The sequence below is a fragment of the Oncorhynchus kisutch genome, linkage group LG22, assembly GCF_002021735.2.
Source record: "Oncorhynchus kisutch isolate 150728-3 linkage group LG22, Okis_V2, whole genome shotgun sequence".
Classification (NCBI taxonomy): Eukaryota; Metazoa; Chordata; class Actinopteri; order Salmoniformes; family Salmonidae; genus Oncorhynchus; species Oncorhynchus kisutch.
In genome coordinates this window covers 50,632,054-50,655,541 of record NC_034195.2, presented here as the reverse complement: position 1 = coordinate 50,655,541, position 23,488 = coordinate 50,632,054, and the positions used below count along the sequence as shown (strand labels likewise).

Here is a 23,488-nt window from a genome sequence, read left to right as displayed (position 1 = left end):
GATTACGTCTCCCCGTGCGTGTCATCGTAGGGCCAACACACTATATGCCAATTCACGAGCTTCCCTTTGAACGAATGTGGCTTTTTTAAAATCAATGGTGGGTGGTGTAATACAACCTCAAAAGCTAATGGAGCTAATACCTATCCTATGTTCATTCTAGCCCTGTAGTTCTCCAAGGCATCAGTGGTGTTGAATGCTGCTACACTAGTGCTCTTATTGTCAGCATATGACCCTGGTCTGTAGTGCCAGTCGCTGGGGTTTCTATGGCGATGTACATTTTCCGTAGGCAATTGCATCAAAAGTAGGGCTTCTTTGTTAAAGCAGAGATCATATGTCCACATGCTGGATCCTTTGGCTCACTGTGTTAAAGCATATAGGTGATTGATTAACATCAGAGTTGTATTATAACCTAATGAAGACAGTGTGTCTGTCCAAACGTTGCCTATTCAATTATTGCATCTGAGCTCCTAGAGTGTGAGGCTCTCCTTCTTTCAGCGTTCGGTACACTATATGTGCCGTTGTCAATGTTGATAGTTCCGTAAGCACTTTTGGATAAAAGTCTCTGCTAAATGACCATCATAAAGTCATATCAGAATAACATCCTGACGCTCTACATTTTCTCTGGTTTAAAAACAGAATCACATCTGTGGTTCAGATGTAAACGTCTCTTGACCAATAGTGTTGTCGTTCTGAAAGTGTGACCCCCTGTAACTGTCAAATGGGCCCAACCATATCTCCTTCCCCACCCCTTCCCCTCATCCCTGTATTGTAGGTAACCTATTGGTGATAGCCTTTGTGAGTTATTTTGGTGCCAAGCTTCACCGACCTAAGATCATAGCGATCGGATGTGTCCTGATGTCGTTTGGGACGTTCCTCATCGCCGTGCCTCATTTTATTTTAGGACGGTAAGTAGTAAGACGAGTACACAACTTGTCATCAGAACATGAGAATGTATTGACCTCTCTGTGTTTGTAAGGTGGCTCACATTTCAGTTCTGTTTTTACAGTGAGATAGTAGTTTAATCTTAAATATAGGTTAACATGTTGCACAAAGATTTATTGTCACTGACAAAGTAACTGTGCTGTAGACGCTGTGAGTCGAGTAGACGTGACAGTAATATTATCATGACGTGGGTTGGATAAACAAATCAAGGGTAGCAATTTGAGTGGCCAATATACTGCTTTCCTTTTTTTTAATGAATGTTTAGATGATTTTACTTGTTGAGGAATTACATGTTTAAATCTAATGACACCTAATGGATGCTTTACCCATCGCCTAGCTTAACATGTTTAAATCTAATGACACCTAATGGATGCTTTACCCATCGCCTAGCTTAACATGTTTAAATCTAATGACACCTAATGGATGCTTTACCCATCGCCTAGCTTAACATGTTTAAATCTAATGACACCTAATGGATGCTTTACCCATCGCCTAGCTTAACATGTTTAAATCTAATGACACCTAATGGATGCTTTACCCATCGCCTAGCTTAACATGTTTAAATCTAATGACACCTAATGGATGCTTTACCCATCGCCTAGCTTAACATGTTTAAATCTAATGACACCTAATGGATGCTTTACCCATCGCCTAGCTTAACATGTTTAAATCTAATGACACCTAATGGATGCTTTACCCATCGCCTAGCTTAACAGTCACATTGGTATTTTGTACTCAGCTATAAGTTCCAATCGTCAGTTAGAGCGTCCATGAATTCAACCACTACCTTCGGTCCATGTCCAGCAAGCTCAGCTGAGTCCACACAGGCAGGTGACAAGGCCTCTATACTGCCGTCTGTAGGTAAGACATGGTAACTAAATCATATACACAGACATGCAGTACAAATTCAACCCCTACCACCTCCCCTTGACCCTAACTCTTCACTGTTTGTAGATCTGTAAGATGGAAGAAATAATATAGTGGGAGCTCCAACACTACACTGCTTATATCTACTCAGACCCTACATATTTTCTAACATGAAGGGTTAAGACCAATGAGAGGTTGTACGGAAGAAATTCAGACTGGCTGATGTCCAGGATACTAGAACATCGATAGGTTAGGGCCAATGGGAGGGGTACGGAAGGAATTCAGACTGGCTGATGTCCAGGATACTAGAACATCGATAGGTTAGGGCCAATGGGAGGGGTACGGAGGGAGTTCAGACTGGCTGATGTCCAGGATACTAGAACATCGATAGGTTAAGACCAATGGGAGGGGTAAGGAGGGAATTCAGACTGGCTGATGTCCAGGATACTAGAACATCGATAGGTAAGGGCCAATGGGAGGGGTACAGAAGGAATTCAGACTGGCGATTGTCCAGGATACTAGAACATCGATAGGTTAGGGCCAATGGGAGGGGTAAGGAAGGAATTCAGACTGGCTGATGTCCAGGATACTAGAACATCGATAGGTTAGGGCCAATGGCAGGGGTACGGAAGGAATTCAGACTGGCTGATGTCCAGGATACTAGAACATTGATAGGTTAAGGCCAATGGGAGGGGTAAGGAGGGAATTCAGACTGGCTGATGTCCAGGATACTAGAACATTGATAGGTTAGGGCCAATGGGAGGGGTAAGGAGGGAATTCAGACTGGCTTATGTCCAGGATACTAGAACATTGATAGGTTAAGACCAATGGGAGGGGTAAGGAGGGAATTCAGACTGGCTGATGTCCAGGATACTAGAACATTGATAGGTTAGGGCCAATGGGAGGGGTAAGGAGGGAATTCAGACTGGCTGTTGTCCAGGATACTAGAACATTGATAGGTTAAGACCAATGGGAGGGGTACTGAGGGAATTCAGACTGGCTTATGTCCAGGATACTAGAACATTGATAGGTTAAGACCAATGGGAGGGGTACGGAGGGAATTCAGACTGGCTTATGTCCAGGATACTAGAACATTGATAGGTTAAGACCAATGGGAGGGGTAAGGAGGGAGTTCAGACTGGCTGTTGTCCAGGATACTAGAACATTGATAGGTTAGGACCAATGGGAGGGGTAAGGAGGGAATTCAGACTGGCTGATGTCCAGGATACTAGAACATTGATAGGTTAGGACCAATGGGAGGGGTAAGGAGGGAATTCAGACTGGCTGATGTCCAGGATACTAGAACATCGATAGGTTAGGACCAATGGGAGGGGTACGGAGGGAATTCAGACTGGCTGATGTCCAGGATACTAGAACATTGATAGGTTAGGACCAATGGGAGGGGTACGGAGGGAATTCAGACTGGCTGATGTCCAGGATACTAGAACATTGATAGGTTAGGACCAATGGGAGGGGTAAGGAGGGAATTCAGACTGGCTGATGTCCAGGATACTAGAACATTGATAGGTTAGGACCAATGGGAGGGGTAAGGAGGGAATTCAGACTGGCTGATGTCCAGGATACTAGAACATTGATAGGTTAGGACCAATGGGAGGGGTAAGGAGGGAATTCAGACTGGCTGATGTCCAGGATACTAGAACATCGATAGGTTAGGACCAATGGGAGGGGTAAGGAGGGAGTTCAGACTGGCTGTTGTCCAGGATACTAGAACATTGATAGGTTAGGACCAATGGGAGGGGTACGGAGGGAATTGTGACCGTCAGTTTTTCATCCATTAAATCATTCAATTCTACTATGATATTGTGGCATCTAATGCTGTATTTAAGCATGTTTTTTATTTATTTCTTCTAAATGACAGGCTGTGAGCAAGAGTCCAGTGTGTCTATGTGGATCTATGTGTTCCTGGGTAATGTGTTAAGAGGGATAGGAGAGACTCCTGTACATCCGCTGGGAATCTCCTATATAGACGACTACGCCAGGTCTGAGAATGCAGCCCTTTACATTAGTAAGATAATAACATGTTTTTTCCGTCTCACAAAAAAAAAAAGTATATTCATTATAACTTTCAGAATCATTTGTTTAAAGTAGGATAGGTCATCTATCATGTCGCTAAATTAAGTTTGTGTCTTTTCTATGTTTAAATGTTTCAGGCTGTGTCCAGACCATATCAATCATAGGTCCCGTCTTTGGCTACTTACTAGGATCCTTGTGTGCCAAGATATACGTTGACATAGGATACGTGAACATGGGTGAGTCGATTCAGACAACTACCATATTACTGGCGTCGTATCTACAGCCACGGTGGTGTCATTACGTAATGCCATAAATCCAGTTCAGTTCCTATATACTCATGGTGCTGTTACTGCAGACGCTTTTATCCAGAGCAACTTAGTCACGCGTCTATACTTACAGTCACGCCCCAGCGGGAATCGAACTTACAACCTTTGGTGTTGCAAGCACTATGCTCTATAGCAGGTTTTCCCAAGCTCGGTCCTGCCCCCCCCCCCCCCTGGCACTACACAGCTAATTAACCAACTCAGGACCGAGAATAGGAAACCCTGGTCCTGCCCCCCCCCCCCGGAACTACACAGCTAATTAACCAACTCAGGACCGAGAATAGGAAACCCTGGTCCTGCCCCCCCCCCCCCCCCCCCGGAACTACACAGCTAATTAACCAACTCAGGACCGAGAATAGGAAACCCTGGTCCTGCCCCCCCCCCCCCGGAACTACACAGCTAATTAATCAACTAAGGACCGAGAATAGGAAACCCTGGTCCTGCCCCCCCCCCCCGGCACTACACACCTAATTAACCAACTCAGGACCGAGAATAGGAAACCCTGGATTGTTCACATACTGATTTAACTGAATCCTACATGACTTTGAGCCCAACCCTGTTGGTTATATGATCCCGCTACACCTGTCCTTTTCCAGAGACTATCACCATCACCCCAGGCGATGCCCGCTGGGTGGGGGCGTGGTGGCTGGGGTACCTCATAGCCGGGGCTATCACCCTCATGTCTGCTGTACCCTTCTGGTTCCTGCCCAAGTCGCTGCCTATTCCCGTGGATAAGCAACTTAATGCCAACTTCACCCCAGAACAGACCCGGTTCATCAAGGACTCTCCCTCAGCCATGGAACATAAGTTTAGACCAGAGGAACCGGCCAACTTCCATCAAATGGCTAAAGGTACCTTAATATCCCCTGGCCTGGCTTTTGAGAAGACCCATAACAACATACAGTACAGGCCTAATGATCAGATGAGTGTATACTTCAGGCAGGGTAAGGGATACAGTAACGCATTGGAGAGGATCTACTACACTCTTAAACATAAAAACGTGTTCCGGAAGGTTACTTTGGCTGTGCCCATAGGAGAACCCTCTGAAGAACCATTTTATGTTCTAGGTAGAACCCTTTTGGGTTCCGTGTAGAACCCAAAAGTGGAAAGGGTTCTACCTGGAATCCAAAAAGTGTTCTTCAAAGGGCTCTCCTATGGGCACAGCCAAAGAAACCTAGGTTCTAGATAAAACACATTTTTTCTAAGTGGGCTCTACTTCAGAGGGCTCAGAGAGTACACTCTGGACTATCTGAGCCCTCTGAAGAAGTAGATATGGTCGTCTCCAATAGCATTATTCATTCTCTTTCCATCTGTATGTCAATGCAGTTTTATACGGAGTTGAATGGTACATTATCTATTTTTTTACCTTTATTTAACAAGGCAAGTCAGTTAAGAACAAATGATTATTTAAAATGACGGCCAAACCCGGACAAAACAAGGAACAATAATCGCTGTTGTTTGTTGTTGTATTTTCACAGAATTTGTTCCAACATTGAAGAGCCTACTGGGAAGTCCAGTCTATATAACCTACCTCTGCGTGACTATTATTCAATTCAACTCTCTCATCGGCATGGTAACCTACAAGCCCAAATACATTGAGCAACATTACGGAAAGTCAGCATCAAAAGCCAACTTCCTAATGGGTGAGTGCTGCATCGTTTTATGATCATGTGTTTAATGTGTTTTTAAAATCATACATCATCAAAAATAACATTGCTAATATTGTGTAATGGTGTAATATTTTTTTTTCAGTTAGCTGGTTTTGTCTGGAGAGTTTAATGTTCTGTCTTTCAGCCATATTTCCATGGCAGTATGGTTCTTTCGTACAAAAAAACAGACAGCTGCTCGAAAGATAGCTCTGACTTCTCTGTAATAAACACTGACATGAGAAGACGGACTCTGACTTCTCTGTAATAAACACTGACATGAGAAGACGGACTCTGACTTCTCTGGAATAAACACTGACATGAGAAGACGGACTCTGACTTCTCTGTAATAAACACTGACATGAGAAGACGGACTCTGACTTCTCTGTAATAAACACTGACATGAGAAGACGGACTCTGACTTCTCTGGAATAAACACTGACATGAGAAGACGGACTCTGACTTCTCTGTAATAAACACTGACATGAGAAGACGGACTCTGACTTCTCTGGAATAAACACTGACATGAGAAGACGGACTCTGACTTCTCTGTAATAAACACTGACATGAGAAGACGGACTCTGACTTCTCTGTAATAAACACTGACATGAGAAGACGGACTCTGACTTCTCTGTAATAAACACTGACATGAGAAGACGGACTCCGACTTCTCTGGAATAAACACTGACATGAGAAGACGGACTCTGACTTCTCTGTAATAAACACTGACATGAGAAGACGGACTCTGACTTCTCTGTAATAAACACTGACATGAGAAGACGGACTCTGACTTCTCTGGAATAAACACTGACATGAGAAGACGGACTCCGACTTCTCTGTAATAAACACTGACATGAGAAGACGGACTCCGACTTCTCTGTAATAAACACTGACATGAGAAGACGGACTCCGACTTCTCTGTAATAAACACTGACATGAGAAGACTGACTCCGACTTCTCTGTAATAAACACTGACATGAGAAGACGGACTCTGACTTCTCTGTAATAAACACTGACATGAGAAGACGGACTCCGACTTCTCTGTAATAAACACTGACATGAGAAGACGGACTCCGACTTCTCTGTAATAAACACTGACATGGGAAGACGGACTCTGACTTCTCTGTAATAAACACTGACATGAGAAGACGGACTCTGACTTCTCTGGAATAAACACTGACATGAGAAGACGGACTCTGACTTCTCTGTAATAAACACTGACATGAGAAGACGGACTCGATAAAAGCGAGAGACTTGAAATTAACAGAAAATAATATTGAATAATGTAAATAATAAATAGCCGGTCTTGATATTAAATTATATTCAAGTTAAATTATATTTAAAGTGCTGTTGATGACCACATAATAATAATAATAATAATATGCTTTTATTCTGTACTCAATTAGAGAAGAGTGGTTTAGTAGGGAGTGGAGAGGAGGTTGGGGGCTCAGCCAGAAATACATTCAGCATTCCCCCTGTCCTTTCAACCATCAAAGACAGTTTCATCTCTCGTGACCACTTCACATGAAATATGGATGAACGACTTTGATATGAATAAGGCTATTCCTTCCTTTGATCTCTACTGGGAAGAAGGATTGCGCTAGATACAGTCGCATCTCTGCCTCACTGTAAAACCCAGTGAGTGATTCCCAATACAGTTTCCTCCCCCTCTGTAAGAACCTGGGTCCTTTCTCAATTCGTCTTTCTGTGACTCGCCACATCCTATCTCCTTGCCCGCTTCTCAACCCTATTGGAGGAGAAGATCCTTATGAGGAGGAGGTGATGAGACAAAGATGATCATTGAGAAAGATCCCTTTTGTCTTGTGATGTCTGTATTGTATGTGCCTGGCTACCCAGACTCCTTACTCCTGCCAAATGTTACACTGCACCCACGGACATTAGTTTTGTTCTCTGCAATGAGTCTGGATCTGAGTACCTCCCCGACCCTTCAACGAATGCAAACACATTTTTGGGGCTGTCTGATTGGTCCAGATTCAGAACACACGTGGGCAAACCGTCGGTTTGAAAGTTCGTCATTGGCTTTGATACTCGGATGGGTTAGAGATGATCCAATCGATGATGAATTTGTTTTGTACAACACCTCTCTTGCCCCTCTTCACCACAAACGACTTCAGACTAAAGTATGTAGCGAACAACAGAGTAACAGAATCATTTATTGTGAGTTGTCAGGTTAGTATTGTATGTCAGGTTAGTATTGTATTGCAGGCATAATCACCATCCCAGCTAGGAAGAGTGGATTGTGTTAGATCTTTCCCTGTAAAATGGCTATAGACAAGCCCGGCTCTAAACTTTTGGGGAACCTAAGCAAAATTTAGTTGGGGGACCCCTCACCACCATGCTGGCAAAACATTTTAGCGGCCCCCCTCTTGACTGTGGAGAGATTTTTGATTTTGATTTATAGTTCATTTCATGCAATTCCACACATTTTGCCATGGAGCCGTTTTAGGGGCATTTTTTGCTGTTGCCGTTTTTACAGCTTATTTCCAGTAATTCCACACAATTTGCCCAGCACATTGTGAGCCTGAAAACGGCATCCTGACACGTTTTTGCAAAAAAGGTCAAATGTCACAGTAGCTGACGTTTTTTCTCAATACATTGCAGTCAATGGGAAAAGATGTCACAGTAGCTGACGTTTACAGTATGTCAATACATTGCAGTCAATGGGAAAAGATGAGTGTCACAAGATTGATGCTTAGGTCAATACATACAGTAGCAGTCAATGGGAAAAGATAAGAGACAACCGATTGGGTTGAGCCAAGAAGTTGAGATGAAGCGAGGGTTAGGAATGAGGTTAGGGTTAGGGTTGAGGAGGGTTGAACTTTGAGTGGACATGAAGTTAGTGCCTCAACACTAGACATAATCCTAGCCTTAATCCAATTGAATAAATCATTAATTTGCCCCTCCTCCTCTACATGGCTCCCAAGTGGCACCGCGGTCTAAGGCACTGCATCTCAGTGCAAGAGGCGTCACTACAGTCCCTGGTTCTGTATCCAGGCTGTATCACATCCGACCGTGATTGTGGGTCTTATAGGGCGGCGCACAATTGGCCCATTGTCGTCTGTGTTAGGCCGGGGTAGGCCGTCATTGTAAATAAGAATTTGTTCTTAACTGACTTGCCTAGTTAAATAAAGGTTAAATATATATATTTTTTAAAGGGTAGGCCTCACCTGACCTAGAGTTAATGTGCTTTTGAGTGACATCGGCAGAACGGTTGAGGCTAGAAACAAAGTTCACACATGGGACCGTTCAACAGACGCTCCCGATGAACACAAGCCTACATCTGACCATGGGAAATTAACTCTTCACAGTGAGAACAAGGCATTTCTTCCATAGAATAGCATTGTCTACAGTCCTCACATAACCACGACACTCCCGTGGACTGCGTTTGAACTAGTTGCACACAACCTTATAGGGACTGTCCTTGCACACAACCTTATAGGGATGCCCTGTGTTGAGGTTCAGCTTCCTGTGACAACAGGAAGTGTCTTAATTTACCCTCAACATGATCTTTCATTCTCTCCCTGCAGTTACACAAAAACAATGTCTTCCATCCTCTGTAGAACGTAATTTCTCAACGTAAAAACCTGAGGGCTTTATTAAAGTGTGTTCCCAGAAGGGAACCCGGCATATGAAATTTAAAGTCAATAGACCCAGAAGCATTTTTTACTTCCATTGGACACAATGGTCTTGCAGTTCTAGAAACTAAGAGCATTATTATGAATTATTGAATTAATTCTGAAAAGGATATTGTAATTTTTTATTTTTTTTAAGTTAGATTGACATTAAACTTTAAAACTGTATGTGTCTGACTTCCTGTCTGTCTGTCGGCCTGTCTGTGGGAGAAAGGAAGGAGAGGGCGAGGTGAGAGGAGAGGAGGGGAAGGCAGGGAAAGGAGAGAGAGAAAGAGAGAGAATGGAGGGGGAAGAGGGAGACGGAAGGGGAGAGGGTGAAGGGGGGATGGGGAGAGAGAGGAGGGAGAGAGACAGATGAGACGAGGTGGAGGGAGGGAAAGAAGGAGGGAGAGAATGGAGGAGGGAGAGCGAGAGAGAGAGGGGGAGGGGAGGGGAGAGAGGGGAGGGGAGAGAGGTGAGAGGGGGAGGGGAGGGGAGAGAGGTGAGAGAGAGACGGAGAGGGTGGAGGATGAGAGATGAGAAGCAAAAATTCTCGCAATTCTACACATTTTGCCATGATTTATGCATGCCATGTTAACATAATATCTACAGTAAGTGTGAGTGACTAACAAAATCAATGGAGACCACCTGGAGGTCAGGGGACCCTGGGCATGTTTACTACAAGTTTAGATACCTGGCTTGACTCACTTACCAATCTAAAAAATGTTAGCTGGCATGGGCTAATTGAGTGACTGTCAGGGACTGACATGAGATAATAACTGCTGATGCACCTTGTGTATTTTAGTATTCTAAAAGGCGCTGCACGGTCAGTCTGACATCTGCATTGGCCATGCAGCATTTAAGGTGATAATGCCTCTGCAGAAGTGAGGGCTTCTTTCGCCTTCGCAGAGCAGCACAGAGCTGTTGTCAAGGAAGTTGTCAAGGAAGTGAGTTTGTGTTTTTTTCGGGACCTCCCGCCCCCCTCTACCGTCATCCAATCATGTCAATGTAGAGCTAAACGGAGCACTCCGCATTGTTACAACATTTGGGAGGCGCACGGCGATGCAGTACGGAGCTCAATTTGGTCTTTGCGTGGCTTCGTAATTGCGTCACACCATCCACACGGAGCCTTCGACCACATTCCACGGATCAAGCATGCACATACAGTATACCACTCCAGTGTTCATTGCTAAATTGTAATTATTTCGCCACTATTGGCCTATTTATTGTCTTACCTCCTCCTTCCTCCTTACTCCATTTGCACACACTGTATACAGACTTTTCTATTGTGTTATTGACTGTATGTTTGTTTATATCATGTGTAGCTCCGTGTTGTTGTTGTTTACTCCATGTGTAACTCCGTGTTGTTGTTTGTGTCGCACTGCTTTGCTTTATCTTGGCCAGGTCACAGTTGTAAATGAGAACTTGTTCTCAACTGGCCAACCTGGTTAAATAAAGGTGAAAAAAATAATAATAATTGTCTTTAACTCTTAACAGTAAGTTGACACCCTGGCTGAGTTCCTAAAAATGTATTTATTTATTTTGGGGGTCGGGGGCCCTGTAGCCCTAAATGGTCTCCTATGTCGCTTATGCCAAGGGCCAGGCCTGGCTATACCCCTAATCCCACACTTCCCCTCCCTGTGGTATAAACTTGTTGTTCGTATGACGTCTGTAGAGATCCCATGGGGAAATCTGTTTGGGAATGAGCTGGCAACCGGAGGGTTGATGGTATCAGTATCGTAGATGCCTTCTCCTGACATTGTGCTCTTGAAAGACACTTAACCGTCAAAACTGCTTCAGGGGAGCTGTACTACGATTAGAACGGTTCTTTCAACTTCCCTGTATGTGCTGTGCATGCATGGCTGACGTCCATTTCTGCTCTACAGGCATGGTCAACATCCCTGCAGTGGCTCTGGGGATGTTCTCAGGGGGTGTGGTCATGAAGAAGTTCAAGCTGGGTGTCATGGGAGCTGCTAAGTTCGCCTTCGGGACCTCCCTGCTGGGGTACTTCCTGTCCCTCTTCTTCTTCGCCATGGGCTGTGACAACGCCAAGGTGGCTGGGATAACCATGTCATACACAGGGTCAGTCTCCACACTGGATACAAACCTCCCCCGTCATCATTTATGTATTCAACTAAACTCTATTGGGAACGAGTAGCTATTCTTAGTCACTCAGAATAGAGAACATGTCAGTCGAAACAGAGATGCTATGAACTGACCTAGAAAACAGTCTGTGTAAATGAGTGAACACTGATCATTGATGTTGTGACAGATCTTTCTAGAATCTAATACACATACACACTGTACCTTTTCAGTCGTTTCTGCATCCGTCTCTGTGTTTGTCCAGGGTGGAGGGTTTGTCGTACCAGCCGCCATCTCTGTTCTCTGAGTGTAACTCCGGTTGCCTGTGCTCCGGGAGTGACTGGGACCCTGTCTGTGGAGAGAACGGGATCACTTACGTGTCCCCCTGTTTGGCTGGCTGTACATCCTCTACCGGAGCAGGGAAAAACACGGTGAGATGATATCCTAGCGTTCCCCTTGGGCCTATACACGGACTATACAAAACATTAAGAACGACTCTTTCCATGACGTAGACTGACCAGGTGGATCCAGTGGGAAGCTATTATCTCTTACTGATGTCACTTGTTACAGCCACTTTAATCAGAGTAGATGAAGAGGAGGAGACGGGTTGAAGATGGACTATTAAGCCTTCAGACGATTGAGACCTATGGATTGGGTATGTGTGCCATTCAGAGAGTGAATGGACAAGACCACCGGTTTGTGTCAAGAACTGCAACGCTACTGGGTTTTTCCATGTTTGTATCAAGAATGGTCCACCACCCAAAGGACGTCCAACCAATTTGACACAACTGTGGGAAGCATTGGAGTCAACGTGAGCCAGCATCACTTAAGCCAGCAACACTTTCGACACCTTGTAGATTCAATGCCCCAATGAATTGAGTCTGTTCTGAGGGCAAAAGAGAGGGGTGCAACTCAATATTAGGAAGGTGTTCTTAATGTTTGGTATACTCAGTGTATGTGAAGTCATCAGGCGGAGACAAATATATCGAATTCCTGCCTCTAGGGGCCTTATGTAGACTAGAGTAGGTAGTACTCACCACTAGTCGGGGCGGCAGGGTAGCCTAGTGGTTATAGAGCGTTGGACTAGTAACCGGAAGGTTGCAAGTTCAAACCCCCGAGCTGACAATGTTGTTCTGCCCCTGAACAGGCAGTTAACCCACGGATCCTAGGCCGTCATTGAAAATAAGAATTTGTTCTTAACTGACTTGCCTAGTTAAATATATGTAAAAATAAAAATGTGTCCAGACTCCTTAGACTTACCTTATGCAGACTCCCTAGACCGCTCGTCCAGACTCCCTAGACCGCTAGTCCAGACTCCCTAGACCGCTAATCCAGACTCTCCAGGCCACTAGTCCAGACTCTCCAGACCGCTAGTCCATACTCTCCAGACAACTAGTCCAGACTCCCTTGACCGCTAGTCCAGACTCCCTAGACCGCTAGTCCAGACTCCCTAGACCGCTAGTCCAGACTCTCCAGACCACTAGTCCAGACTCCCTAGACCGCTAGTCCAGACTCCCTAAACCGCTAGTCCAGACTCCCTAGACCGCTAGTCTAGACTCCCTAAACCGCTAGTCCAGACTCCCTAGACCGCTAGTCCAGACTCCCTAGACCGCTAGTCCAGACTCCCTAGACCGCTAGTCCAGACTCCCTAGACCACTAGTCCAGACTCCCTAGACCGCTAGTCCAGACTCTCCAGACCCCTAGACCAGACTCTCCAGACCACTAGACCACTAGTCCAGACTCTCCAGACCACTAGTCCAGACTCTCCAGACCGCTAGTCAAGACTCCGCAGACCGCTAGTCCAGACCGCTAGTCCAGACTCCCCAGACCGCTAGTCCAGACCGCTAGTCCAGACTCTCCAGACCGCTAGTCCAGACTCCCTAGACCGCTAGTCCAGACTCTCCAGACCACTAGTCCAGACTCCCTAGACCGCTAGTCCAGACCGCTAGTCCAGACTCCCCAGACCGCTAGTCCAGACCGCTAGTCCAGACTCCCCAGACCGCTAGTCCAGACTGCTAGTCCAGACTCCCCAGACCGCTAGTCCAGACTCTCCAGACCCCTAGATCAGACTCTCCAGACCCCTAGACCACTAGTCCAGACTCTCCAGACCGCTAGTCCAGACTCCCCAGACCGCTAGTCCAGACCGCTAGTCCAGACCGCTAGTCCAGACTGCTAGTCCAGACTCTCCAGACCGCTAGTCCAGACTCCCTAGACCGCTAGTCCAGACTCTCCAGACCGCTAGTCCAGACTCCCTAGACCGCTAGTCCAGACCGCTAGTCCAGACTCTCCAGACCGCTAGTCCAGACTCCCCAGACCGCTAGTCCAGACCGCTAGTCCAGACTCCCCAGACCGTTAGTCCAGACCGCTAGTCAAGACTCCCCAGACCGCTAGTCCAGACTCTTCAGACCGCTAGTCCAGACTCTCCAGACCGCTAGTCCAGACTCTCCAGACCGCTAGTCCAGACCTCTCCAGACCGCTAGTCCAGACTCCCCAGACTGCTAGTCCAGACTCCCCAGACTGCTAGTCCAGACCTCTCCAGACCGCTAGTCCAGACTCCCCAGACTGCTAGTCCAGACTCCCCAGACTGCTAGTCCAGACCTCTCCAGACCGCTAGTCCAGACTCTCCAGACCACTAGTCCAGACTCTCCAGACCGCTAGTCCAGACCTCTCCAGACCGCTAGTCCAGACTCCCCAGACGGCTAGTCCAGACTCCCCAGACTGCTAGTCCAGACTCCCCAGACAGCTAGTCCAGACTCCCCAGACCGCTAGTCCAGACCACTAGTCCAGACTCTCCAGACCGCTAGTCCAGACTCCCCAGACCGCTAGTCCAGACCGCTAGTCCAGACTCCCCAGACCACTAGTCCAGACTCCCCAGACAGCTAGTCCAGACAGCTAGTCCAGACAGCTAGTCCAGACTCCCCAGACAGCTAGTCCAGACTCCCCAGACAGCTAGTCCAGACAGCTAGTCCAGACTCCCCAGACAGCTAGTCCAGACTCTCCAGACCGCTAGTCCAGACTCCCCAGACCGCTGGTCCAGACCGCTAGTCCAGACTCCCCAGACCACTAGTCCAGACTCCCCAGACAGCTAGTCCAGACAGCTAGTCCAGACTCCCCAGACCACTAGTCCAGACTCCCCAGACCACTAGTCCAGACTCCCCAGACCACTAGTCCAGACTCCCCAGACAGCTAGTCCAGACTCCCATATTATTGTAATGTTTTACTCAGTGATCCCTCCCCATGTCCTCTCCTCCAGGTGTTTAACCAGTGCAGGTGTGTGGCGGTAACAGGGGCAGGTTCTCAGCCCAGTAACCTGACTGCCTCCCTGGGTCACTGTCCAATCAGAGACAGCTGTGACACAATGTTCCCCTACTTCCTCTTCTTGTCTGTCATCACTTCCTTCATCATCTCTCTGGGGGGAACGCCAGACTCCCTAGACCGCTAGTCCAGACTCTCCAGACCGCTAGTCCAGACTCCCTAGAACGCTAGTCCAGACCGCTAGTCCAGACTCCCCAGACCGCTAGTCCAGACTCCCCAGACCGCTAGTCCAGACTCCCCAGACCGTTAGTCCAGACCGCTAGTCCAGACTCCCCAGACCGCTAGTCCAGACCGCTAGTCCAGACTCTTCAGACCGCTAGTCCAGACTCTCCAGACCGCTAGTCCAGACTCTCCAGACCGCTAGTCCAGACCTCTCCAGACCGCTAGTCCAGACTCCCCAGACTGCTAGTCCAGACTCCCCAGACTGCTAGTCCATACCTCTCCAGACCGCTAGTCCAGACTCCCCAGACTGCTAGTCCAGACTCCCCAGACTGCTAGTCCAGACCTCTCCAGACCACTAGTCCAGACTCTCCAGACCGCTAGTCCAGACTCTCCAGACCGCTAGTCCAGACCTCTCCAGACCGCTAGTCCAGACTCCCCAGACTGCTAGTCCAGACTCCCCAGACAGCTAGTCCAGACTCCCCAGACCGCTAGTCCAGACCGCTAGTCCAGACTCCCCAGACCGCTAGTCCAGACCGCTAGTCCAGACTCTCCAGACCGCTAGTCCAGACTCCCCAGACCGCTAGTCCAGACCGCTAGTCCAGACTCCCCAGACCAGTAGTCCAGACTCCCCAGACCACTAGTCCAGACTCCCCAGACCACTAGTCCAGACTCCCCAGACAGCTAGTCCAGACTCCCCAGACAGCTAGTCCAGACTCCCCAGACCGCTAGTCCAGACCGCTAGTCCAGACTCTCCAGACCGCTAGTCCAGAATCCCCAGACCGCTAGTCCAGACAGCTAGTCCAGACTCCCCAGACAGCTAGTCCAGACTCTCCAGACCGCTAGTCCAGACTCCCCAGACCGCTAGTCCAGACAGCTAGTCCAGACTCCCCAGACCGCTAGTCCAGACTCCCCAGACCACTAGTCCAGACTCCCCAGACCACTAGTCCAGACTCCCCAGACAGCTAGTCCAGACAGCTAGTCCAGACTCCCCAGACAGCTAGTCCAGACTCCCCAGACCGCTAGTCCAGACCGCTAGTCCAGACTCCCCAGACCACTAGTCCAGACTCCCCAGACCACTAGTCCAGACTCCCCAGACAGCTAGTCCAGACTCCCCAGACAGCTAGTCCAGACTCTCCAGACAGCTAGTCCAGACAGCTAGTCCTGCCAGCTAGTCCAGACTCCCCAGACAGCTAGTCCAGACTCCCCAGACAGTTAGTCCAGACAGCTAGTCCAGACTCCCCAGACCACTAGTCCAGACTCCCCAGACCACTAGTCCAGACTCCCCAGACCACTAGTCCAGACTCCCCAGACCACTAGTCCAGACTCCCCAGACAGCTAGTCCAGACAGCTAGTCCAGACTCCCCAGACAGCTAGTCCAGACTCCCCAGACAGCTAGTCCAGACTCCCATATTATTGTAATGTTTTACTCAGTGATCCCTCCCCATGTCCTCTCCTCCAGGTGTTTAACCAGTGCAGGTGTGTGGCGGTAACAGGGGCAGGTTCTCAGCCCAGTAACCTGACTGCCTCCCTGGGTCACTGTCCAATCAGAGACAGCTGTGACACAATGTTCCCCTACTTCCTCTTCTTGTCTGTCATCACTTCCTTCATCATCTCTCTGGGGGGAACGCCAGGCTTCATGCTTCTCATCAGGTCAGTGAGGCCATCTAGTGGATGGCTTGGAGAAATGCTACAATACAAAACGGGTTGTATCCTAACATGTTCAACTTGGGGAAACCGTTTTGTAAAAATCATGCTTTGATGTCACTCAAGTTCAAGTTAATCACAACAGTTAAGATTAAGTTTAGTTGGCCTTAAAGGACTTCCCTTAACTCCCTAATAATCTTTTTATAGGTGTATTAAGCCTGAGTTTAAATCCCTTGCTCTTGGAGTCCACACGCTGGCCACCCGGACCCTGGGTGAGTATTACTTATGTCCTCGGGTTGACTGATTGATTGAGTTAGTCAATGATTGATTGATTGATTGATTGATTTTAGCTGGCATCCCTGCACCTATCTACTTCGGAGCCGTCATAGACACTACCTGTTTAAAGTGGGGAAACACACCATGTGGAAGAAGAGGAGCGTGTAGAATCTACAACACAACAGCCTACAGGTAAAACACCTAGGGGGTCAATTCAGACTTAGGAAACTATGCCTTCCGCTATTCACTTCTCTCTAGTTGGTATTTAGACTTATGTTATGCGGTGCGTACTGGCTTTGCAGGCGTGGTTCCCTTACACACGCTGAATAAATGTAATTCAACAGCTGAAAACCCTCCCCCTTGCTGGCCAACCAATTTTTCTCGTCAAGTTTTCATTCAATATGTTTTTTTTTTGTACATTTTTATCTAAATCCCTTTAAATTCGGTGCACCTTTTTTTAATGAGAAATTCCTCGACAGACATATATGGAGAAAAGGGTTCAGAATATTAGGGATCAATGAAAGAAAGCCATGTAAATACAAGAATATTAATGTCCTTGTCAGCACCACTTGGTAGATTTAAAAATACTCTGATCTTGTGTATTATTTAGGGTTAGCAAAGTATTTATGAATAAAAAAACTGGTCTGGAGAGCCTTTGCGAGCAAAATATATTGGTGAATAAAAAAATATAGTGATTTGATTCTTCCTGAAAGTTGCCGTGTTGAATTGTTTAATCTATAAAAAATGAGTTGTTGACAAACGTGTACAATAAGGGTTGATCAGTAGTCCTACAAATCTACCGTGATGATCCTCATTAATCATAGAACTGTCACAACAGTCCAGTCGTTGTGACAGGCTCCGGGTTTAAACTGCTCCGTATGATCTGCCTTTCAAAGTGATTCCAATAGGGTACATGTCCCAAATTATTGCGCAATTTATAATACGTTAGCCTGATATCACCCACTGTTGTTAGCGATCCTTCAGGGACAACCACACAAACGTGAGAGAGGAAAGAAAGGTAAACTAACGATGTAATGGAATGATGCAAAATGTAAGGAAACTAACACCAAAGAGACAGTTATAAATGTAAGGAAACTAACACTAAGTGACAGTTATAAATGTGAGGAAACTAACACCAAAGAGACAGTTATAAATGTAAGGAAACTAACACCAAAGAGACAGTTATAAATGTAAGGAAACTAACACCAAAGAGACAGTTATAAATGTAAGGAAACTAACACCAAAGAGACAGTTATAAATGTAAGGAAACTAACACTAAAGTGACAGTTATAAATGTAAGGAAACTAACACTAAAGTCAGTGACAGTTGTAAATGTTTGTGGGTATAATGTCATGGGTTTGTGGGTATAACTGACGGTGGCTACCGACAGTGTTGCTAGGTTCTAAACAAACGGAGTAAAATCTGAAACAGGAAAGGAAAACCTCTAACCAAGTGTATTCACCCACTGGGACATACAGCTACAAAGACCCCATAAACACATCTTTATACCTCCCAATTAGATGGAGACTTCTCCTAGCAGGTTCCTCTTACTGACTAAGTCTAGGACCCTCATGGGTGTGGAAATAGGACTATAATCAGAGGGTGTGCAGTGTGGGCCCCCCCTCCCAGCAGTGTCTTCTCTCTTCATCTGTTGACCTTATCTTGAGTTGAGTTCCACATCTCTCATTTAATGTTTTATAATTCAACCTTTATTTACCTAGGCAAGTCAGTTAAAGAACAAACTTGTATTTACAATGGCAGCCATCCTGGGAACAGTGGGTTAACTGCCTTGTTCAAGGGCAGAAGGACAGATTTTTACCTTGTCAGTTTGTGGATTTGATCTAGCAACCTTTTGGTTACTGGTCCAATGCTCTAACCACTAGGCTACCCCCCTCATTAGGAACTTAAACTACACTGTTGCCCTTTGCCTCCCTCCTTAGGAACATTCATATTGAACAATATAATATTTGAACAGAATATGAATTTTCTGCCCTTCCGCTTGTCTCACTCAGTAACTTTCCATGTCACTCAGTAACTTTCCATGTCACTCAGTAACTTTCAACACACCTAGTTCCTCTTGACCCTTCCTTGACCCCGAACATATGCATTCTTTATACATGTAAAGTTATCAACAAGTCCTGGTATGGTAACATGAATAAGTGTATTTCAAGCTAGAATCCAAATCCATACTGTTCAACATTATACAAACTTCGAAATGACTTATAAATGAACAGAAAATAAAACAGTATTTAATATTCTCACAATTAATGTGTATGTTCACACCTGCTTCCATGGCATAAGGCCCTGGTCTGAATTTAGAATCACACTAAGAACACTCTACCCCCCCCCCCCCCCTACCTGCCATTACCCGTCCCATTGAACTACTGATCGTTGGAGTTGGAGCGTTTGACAGGCTCCTAAGAGAGTGAGGGACTTGAAAAGAACAAGAAAACAAAAGAAGATGACAAGTGTTAGTAATGCGTTATTAACCTATGCATAATCATTTACGGCAATAACCGAAGTTTGATTACATGACGATTCCCAATCTCCCTTTTAGTCTGACTAAGGGACGCCTTTAGGATACCGTTCTGCTGGGTTCCACAGAAATACTTACACCCAGACTTCTTCCTCAGTTAAAAGTCTATGCATATAATTCAAATCATAAATCAACTCAGTAGGTTTGGCACTGTACTGTCTTTTACGCATGGCTAAAGAAGTCTATAGCTTGGCTCTCCGAATGTCATTCTAGCAAGTTATAAAGCCAGTATTTCATAAATTTGACTGTGAAAAAAAATTCAATATATATTCCACGTTGGTTCAACGTAATTGAATTGAAATGAGGTTGAAACAATGTTGATTCAACCAGTGTGTGCCCAGTGGGATGTTGATATGCTTCAGTTTGATACCATATGACTGGTTTTACATTTTTCTCCAGCGATCAAAACATAAAACCCTCCCACTTGATGGCCAACAGATTATCTCTTGCGGCTTTCATTCAATAGGATTTTCAGTCCATTTATCTTAAGGCCATTCCTTTTAAATACACCTTTGTTGTTCGATTTTGTTCGATCAATGAAAGAAAGGCATCTAAATATATGCATATTCTTCTCCGTTTCAGAACCAATTTTTAGAAAAATTCTCAGATTTTAGGGTTAGGAAAGTACTTATGAATCATAAACAGGTTTGGAGAGCATGAAATAAATTAAACTGTGGTTTGATTAATTCAGAAAATTGCCACATTCATTTCTTCAGCTCATGGTAATGTCGGAAGATTAGTGTACATAGAATTATAATAGAGAGATTAGTGTACATAGAATTATAATAGAGAGATTAGTGTACATAGAATTATAATAGAGAGATTGGTGTACATAGAATTATAATAGAGAGATTAGTGTACATAGAATTATAATAGAGAGATTAGTGTACATAGAATTATAATAGAGAGATTAGTGTACAATGGTTGGCTATAGCCTGTTCTAGTGCCTGCACTAACCACAGAACTGTACTAATACAAGGCCAACTATTATTCATATTGTACATAGAATTATAATAGAGAGATTAGTGTACAATGGTTGGCTATAGCCTGTTCTAGTGCCTGCACTAACCACAGAACTGTACTAATACAAGGCCAAGTATTACGCCATGTGTCGGTTCAAACTGTTACCTCTGTGTGTGTGTATGTATACTGTATATATTTTATTTTACCTTTATTTACTAGGCAAGTCAGTTAAGAACAAATTCTTATTTTCAATGTAGGCCTAGGAACAGTGGGTTAACTGCCTGTTCAAGGGCAGAACGACAGATTTGTACCTTGTCAGCTCGGGGATTTGAACTTGCAACCTTTTGGTTCCTAGTCCAACAGTCTAACCACTAGGCTACCCTGCCGCCCCATATATATACTATATATATATATATATATATACTATATATATATATATATATATAGATGATCATATATATATATATATTAGTAAAAGTTGATCATATATATATATATATATATATATATATATATATATATGATCAACTTTTACTAATATATATATATATATGATCAACTATATATATATAGTATATATATGGGGCGGCAGGGTAGCCTAGTGGTTAGACTGTTGGACTAGGAACCAAAAGGTTGCAAGTTCAAATCCCCGAGCTGACAAGGTACAAATCTGTATATATATATATATATATGATCAACTTATATGATCAACTTTTACTAATTATCGTCAGCAACAACCACACAGCCGTGACAGCACTTACAGAGGAAGTTGATGAAGATAAAATGAAACAATTTAATTCAACGGAATGATGATGTAGGCTATAAATACTTGTATTCTTGTTTTACCGTGCCATGTTTTTAGAATTCATGCTCTCTGCTCTATTTTAGGGCAACAGTTAACATTAATGTAATGTACACTAATTGTAAAGTGTTACTTTAGAATAGTCTACTTTAAACGTTTACAACCTCATTAAATGTTGCCTTCATGTTAAGTGTAACTTATTTTAGTTTATTCTGAGGATTTTTATTTGTTAACCAGACAAGTCAGTTAAGAACAAATTCTTATTTTCAATGACGGCCTTAGGAACAGTGGGTTAACTTCCTTGTTCAGGGGCAGAACGACAGATTTTTTACCCTGTCAGCTCAGGGATTTGATCTTACAACCTTTAGGTTACTAGTCCAACGCTACCTGCCGCCCCGATTCACTCTCTCCTTGGATCTGTTCTATGATAGTATGCCTGGGTCTGACTCGGGTCCTAAGGACTGTAAAGGGGATACTGACTGTAGTCAGCTGTACAACTGAATGCATTCAACCGACATGTTTTTTTCCACGTTTAACCCACTCCTCTGATTCCGAGAGATGCAGGGGGCTGCCTAAACTACGTCATCAGCGCCCGAGGAGAAGTTCTTGTTGGTTAACTGCCTTGCTCAAGGGCAGAACAGCAGATCTTTCCACATTGACTGTGCAGGGATTCGAACCAGGGACCTTTCGGTTACAGGCCCAAAACTCTTAACCGCTAGGCTACTATCTCTTGCTTCCTGTGTATACTGGCTTTCCCTATCCCTAACTCTGACCCTATCCCTAACCTTAATCTCTCCTCTGTTCTGTTCTAGGGTAGTATACCTGGGTCTGACTATGGGCCTAAGGACTGTCTCTTTCTTCCTGTGTATACTGGGCTTCGCTCTACTCAGGAGGCACGTCAAGCAGGAAGAGAAAATAGCATTGACCAATGGGAATGTAGAGATGGAGTTCGAGTCTCTCAGGAAAGAGGAAAGCAACAACTCTATCCACTCGGACCAGTTTGTAAGAGCGCTGGACTGTAACCCTGACAGGGAGACACGGCTTTGATGGTCCTCAATATCTCAACATAGCTCGACTCCAAGACAGAATGAAACAGGTGTCGGGGGAGCAACTTTTGCCTACATAAAGCTAGTTGTGATCTCCCCCAAGTGGGTTAACCCTGTCGGAGTAGACTGTGTTTAGCAAGTTAGCCAACAGTCTAAGAAGCCCATGTTTTCCCTGTCGTCGTTCATTACAACAGTAATCATTTTTAACAGTACCAGTGTTAATTATTTTTGGGGTGAATATTCAGCAAATATTTTGGTGAAAGGTGTCAGTACCCTGCGCTGGTACTCCATACCATTGTGCACCTGCTCCACCTGACCCAATACATGCCCTGACATCTCCTTTTCCGGTATTTTTCCACCCTGAATACAAGTGATTTAGCAAAGAGAGACGAGCATCAAGTATATTTGTACTGTACTCCTGTAGATGATGTGAAAATAAATGGATGTTTTTTTGTTTATACAGTACCTAGTGAAAGTATACACACCCCTTGCAGAGTATTCACATTTTGCTACATTACATTTTTTATCTAAAAAGGGATTACATTAGATATTCTTCCTTCAGATCTATACAACTCCATATTTTCAAAAAGTGAACGAAAATTATTTCAAAGATTTTACTGAGTTAAAGTTCATATGAGGAAATTGTAATGAATTAGACACTAAATCAATGGATTTCACATGACTGGGAATACAGAACTGAATCTGTTGGTCACAGATACCTTTAAAAAAAGGTAGGGGGTCAGAAAAACAGTATCTGGTGTGACCACCATTTGCCTCATGCAGCTAGACACATCTCCTTCGCATATAGTTAATCATTCCCACTCCTCTTCGATGGCTGTGCGAAGTTCCTGGATATTGGCGGGAACCAGAGCATCCCAAACATGCTCAGTGGGTTACATGTCTGAGTAGGCAGGCCATAGAAGAACTGGGCCATTTTCAACTTCCAGGAATTGTGTACATGTCCTTGCAACATGGGACCGTGCATTATCATGCTGAAACATGAGGTGATGGCGGCGGACGAATGGCACGACAATGGGCATCAGGATGTTGTCACTGCAATTGTGTTGTTTGTCCATAGTTTATGCCTGCCCATACCATAACCCCACCGGCACCAATGGGCACTTTGTTCACAATGTTGACATCAGAAAACCGCTCGCCCATACGACGCCATACACGTGGTCTGTGGTTGTAAGGCCTGGTGCACGTACTGCCAACTTC

At 45.1% G+C, this 23,488-nt stretch overlaps 1 protein-coding gene across 1 annotated transcript in view; it reads left to right on the top strand.

Annotated features, from left to right (window-relative positions):
- The window catches only part of LOC109867057 (solute carrier organic anion transporter family member 1C1-like), a 34,422-nt gene extending 11,694 nt beyond the window's left edge, over positions 1-22,728 (top strand). Inside the window, exons 3-16 of the mRNA XM_031801454.1 lie at positions 773-905; positions 1,682-1,803; positions 3,689-3,835; positions 3,981-4,079; positions 4,763-5,017; positions 5,645-5,809; positions 11,331-11,526; positions 11,792-11,957; positions 14,780-14,963; positions 15,070-15,086; positions 16,400-16,653; positions 16,855-16,919; positions 16,998-17,115; positions 22,037-22,728. Of these exons, the coding sequence (XP_031657314.1) occupies positions 773-905; positions 1,682-1,803; positions 3,689-3,835; positions 3,981-4,079; positions 4,763-5,017; positions 5,645-5,809; positions 11,331-11,526; positions 11,792-11,957; positions 14,780-14,963; positions 15,070-15,086; positions 16,400-16,653; positions 16,855-16,919; positions 16,998-17,115; positions 22,037-22,271 (2,156 nt within the window). The 3' untranslated portion in view covers positions 22,272-22,728. The remainder of the gene's footprint in view (positions 1-772; positions 906-1,681; positions 1,804-3,688; positions 3,836-3,980; positions 4,080-4,762; positions 5,018-5,644; positions 5,810-11,330; positions 11,527-11,791; positions 11,958-14,779; positions 14,964-15,069; positions 15,087-16,399; positions 16,654-16,854; positions 16,920-16,997; positions 17,116-22,036) is intronic.
- The last annotated feature ends 760 nt before the right edge of the window (positions 22,729-23,488 follow it).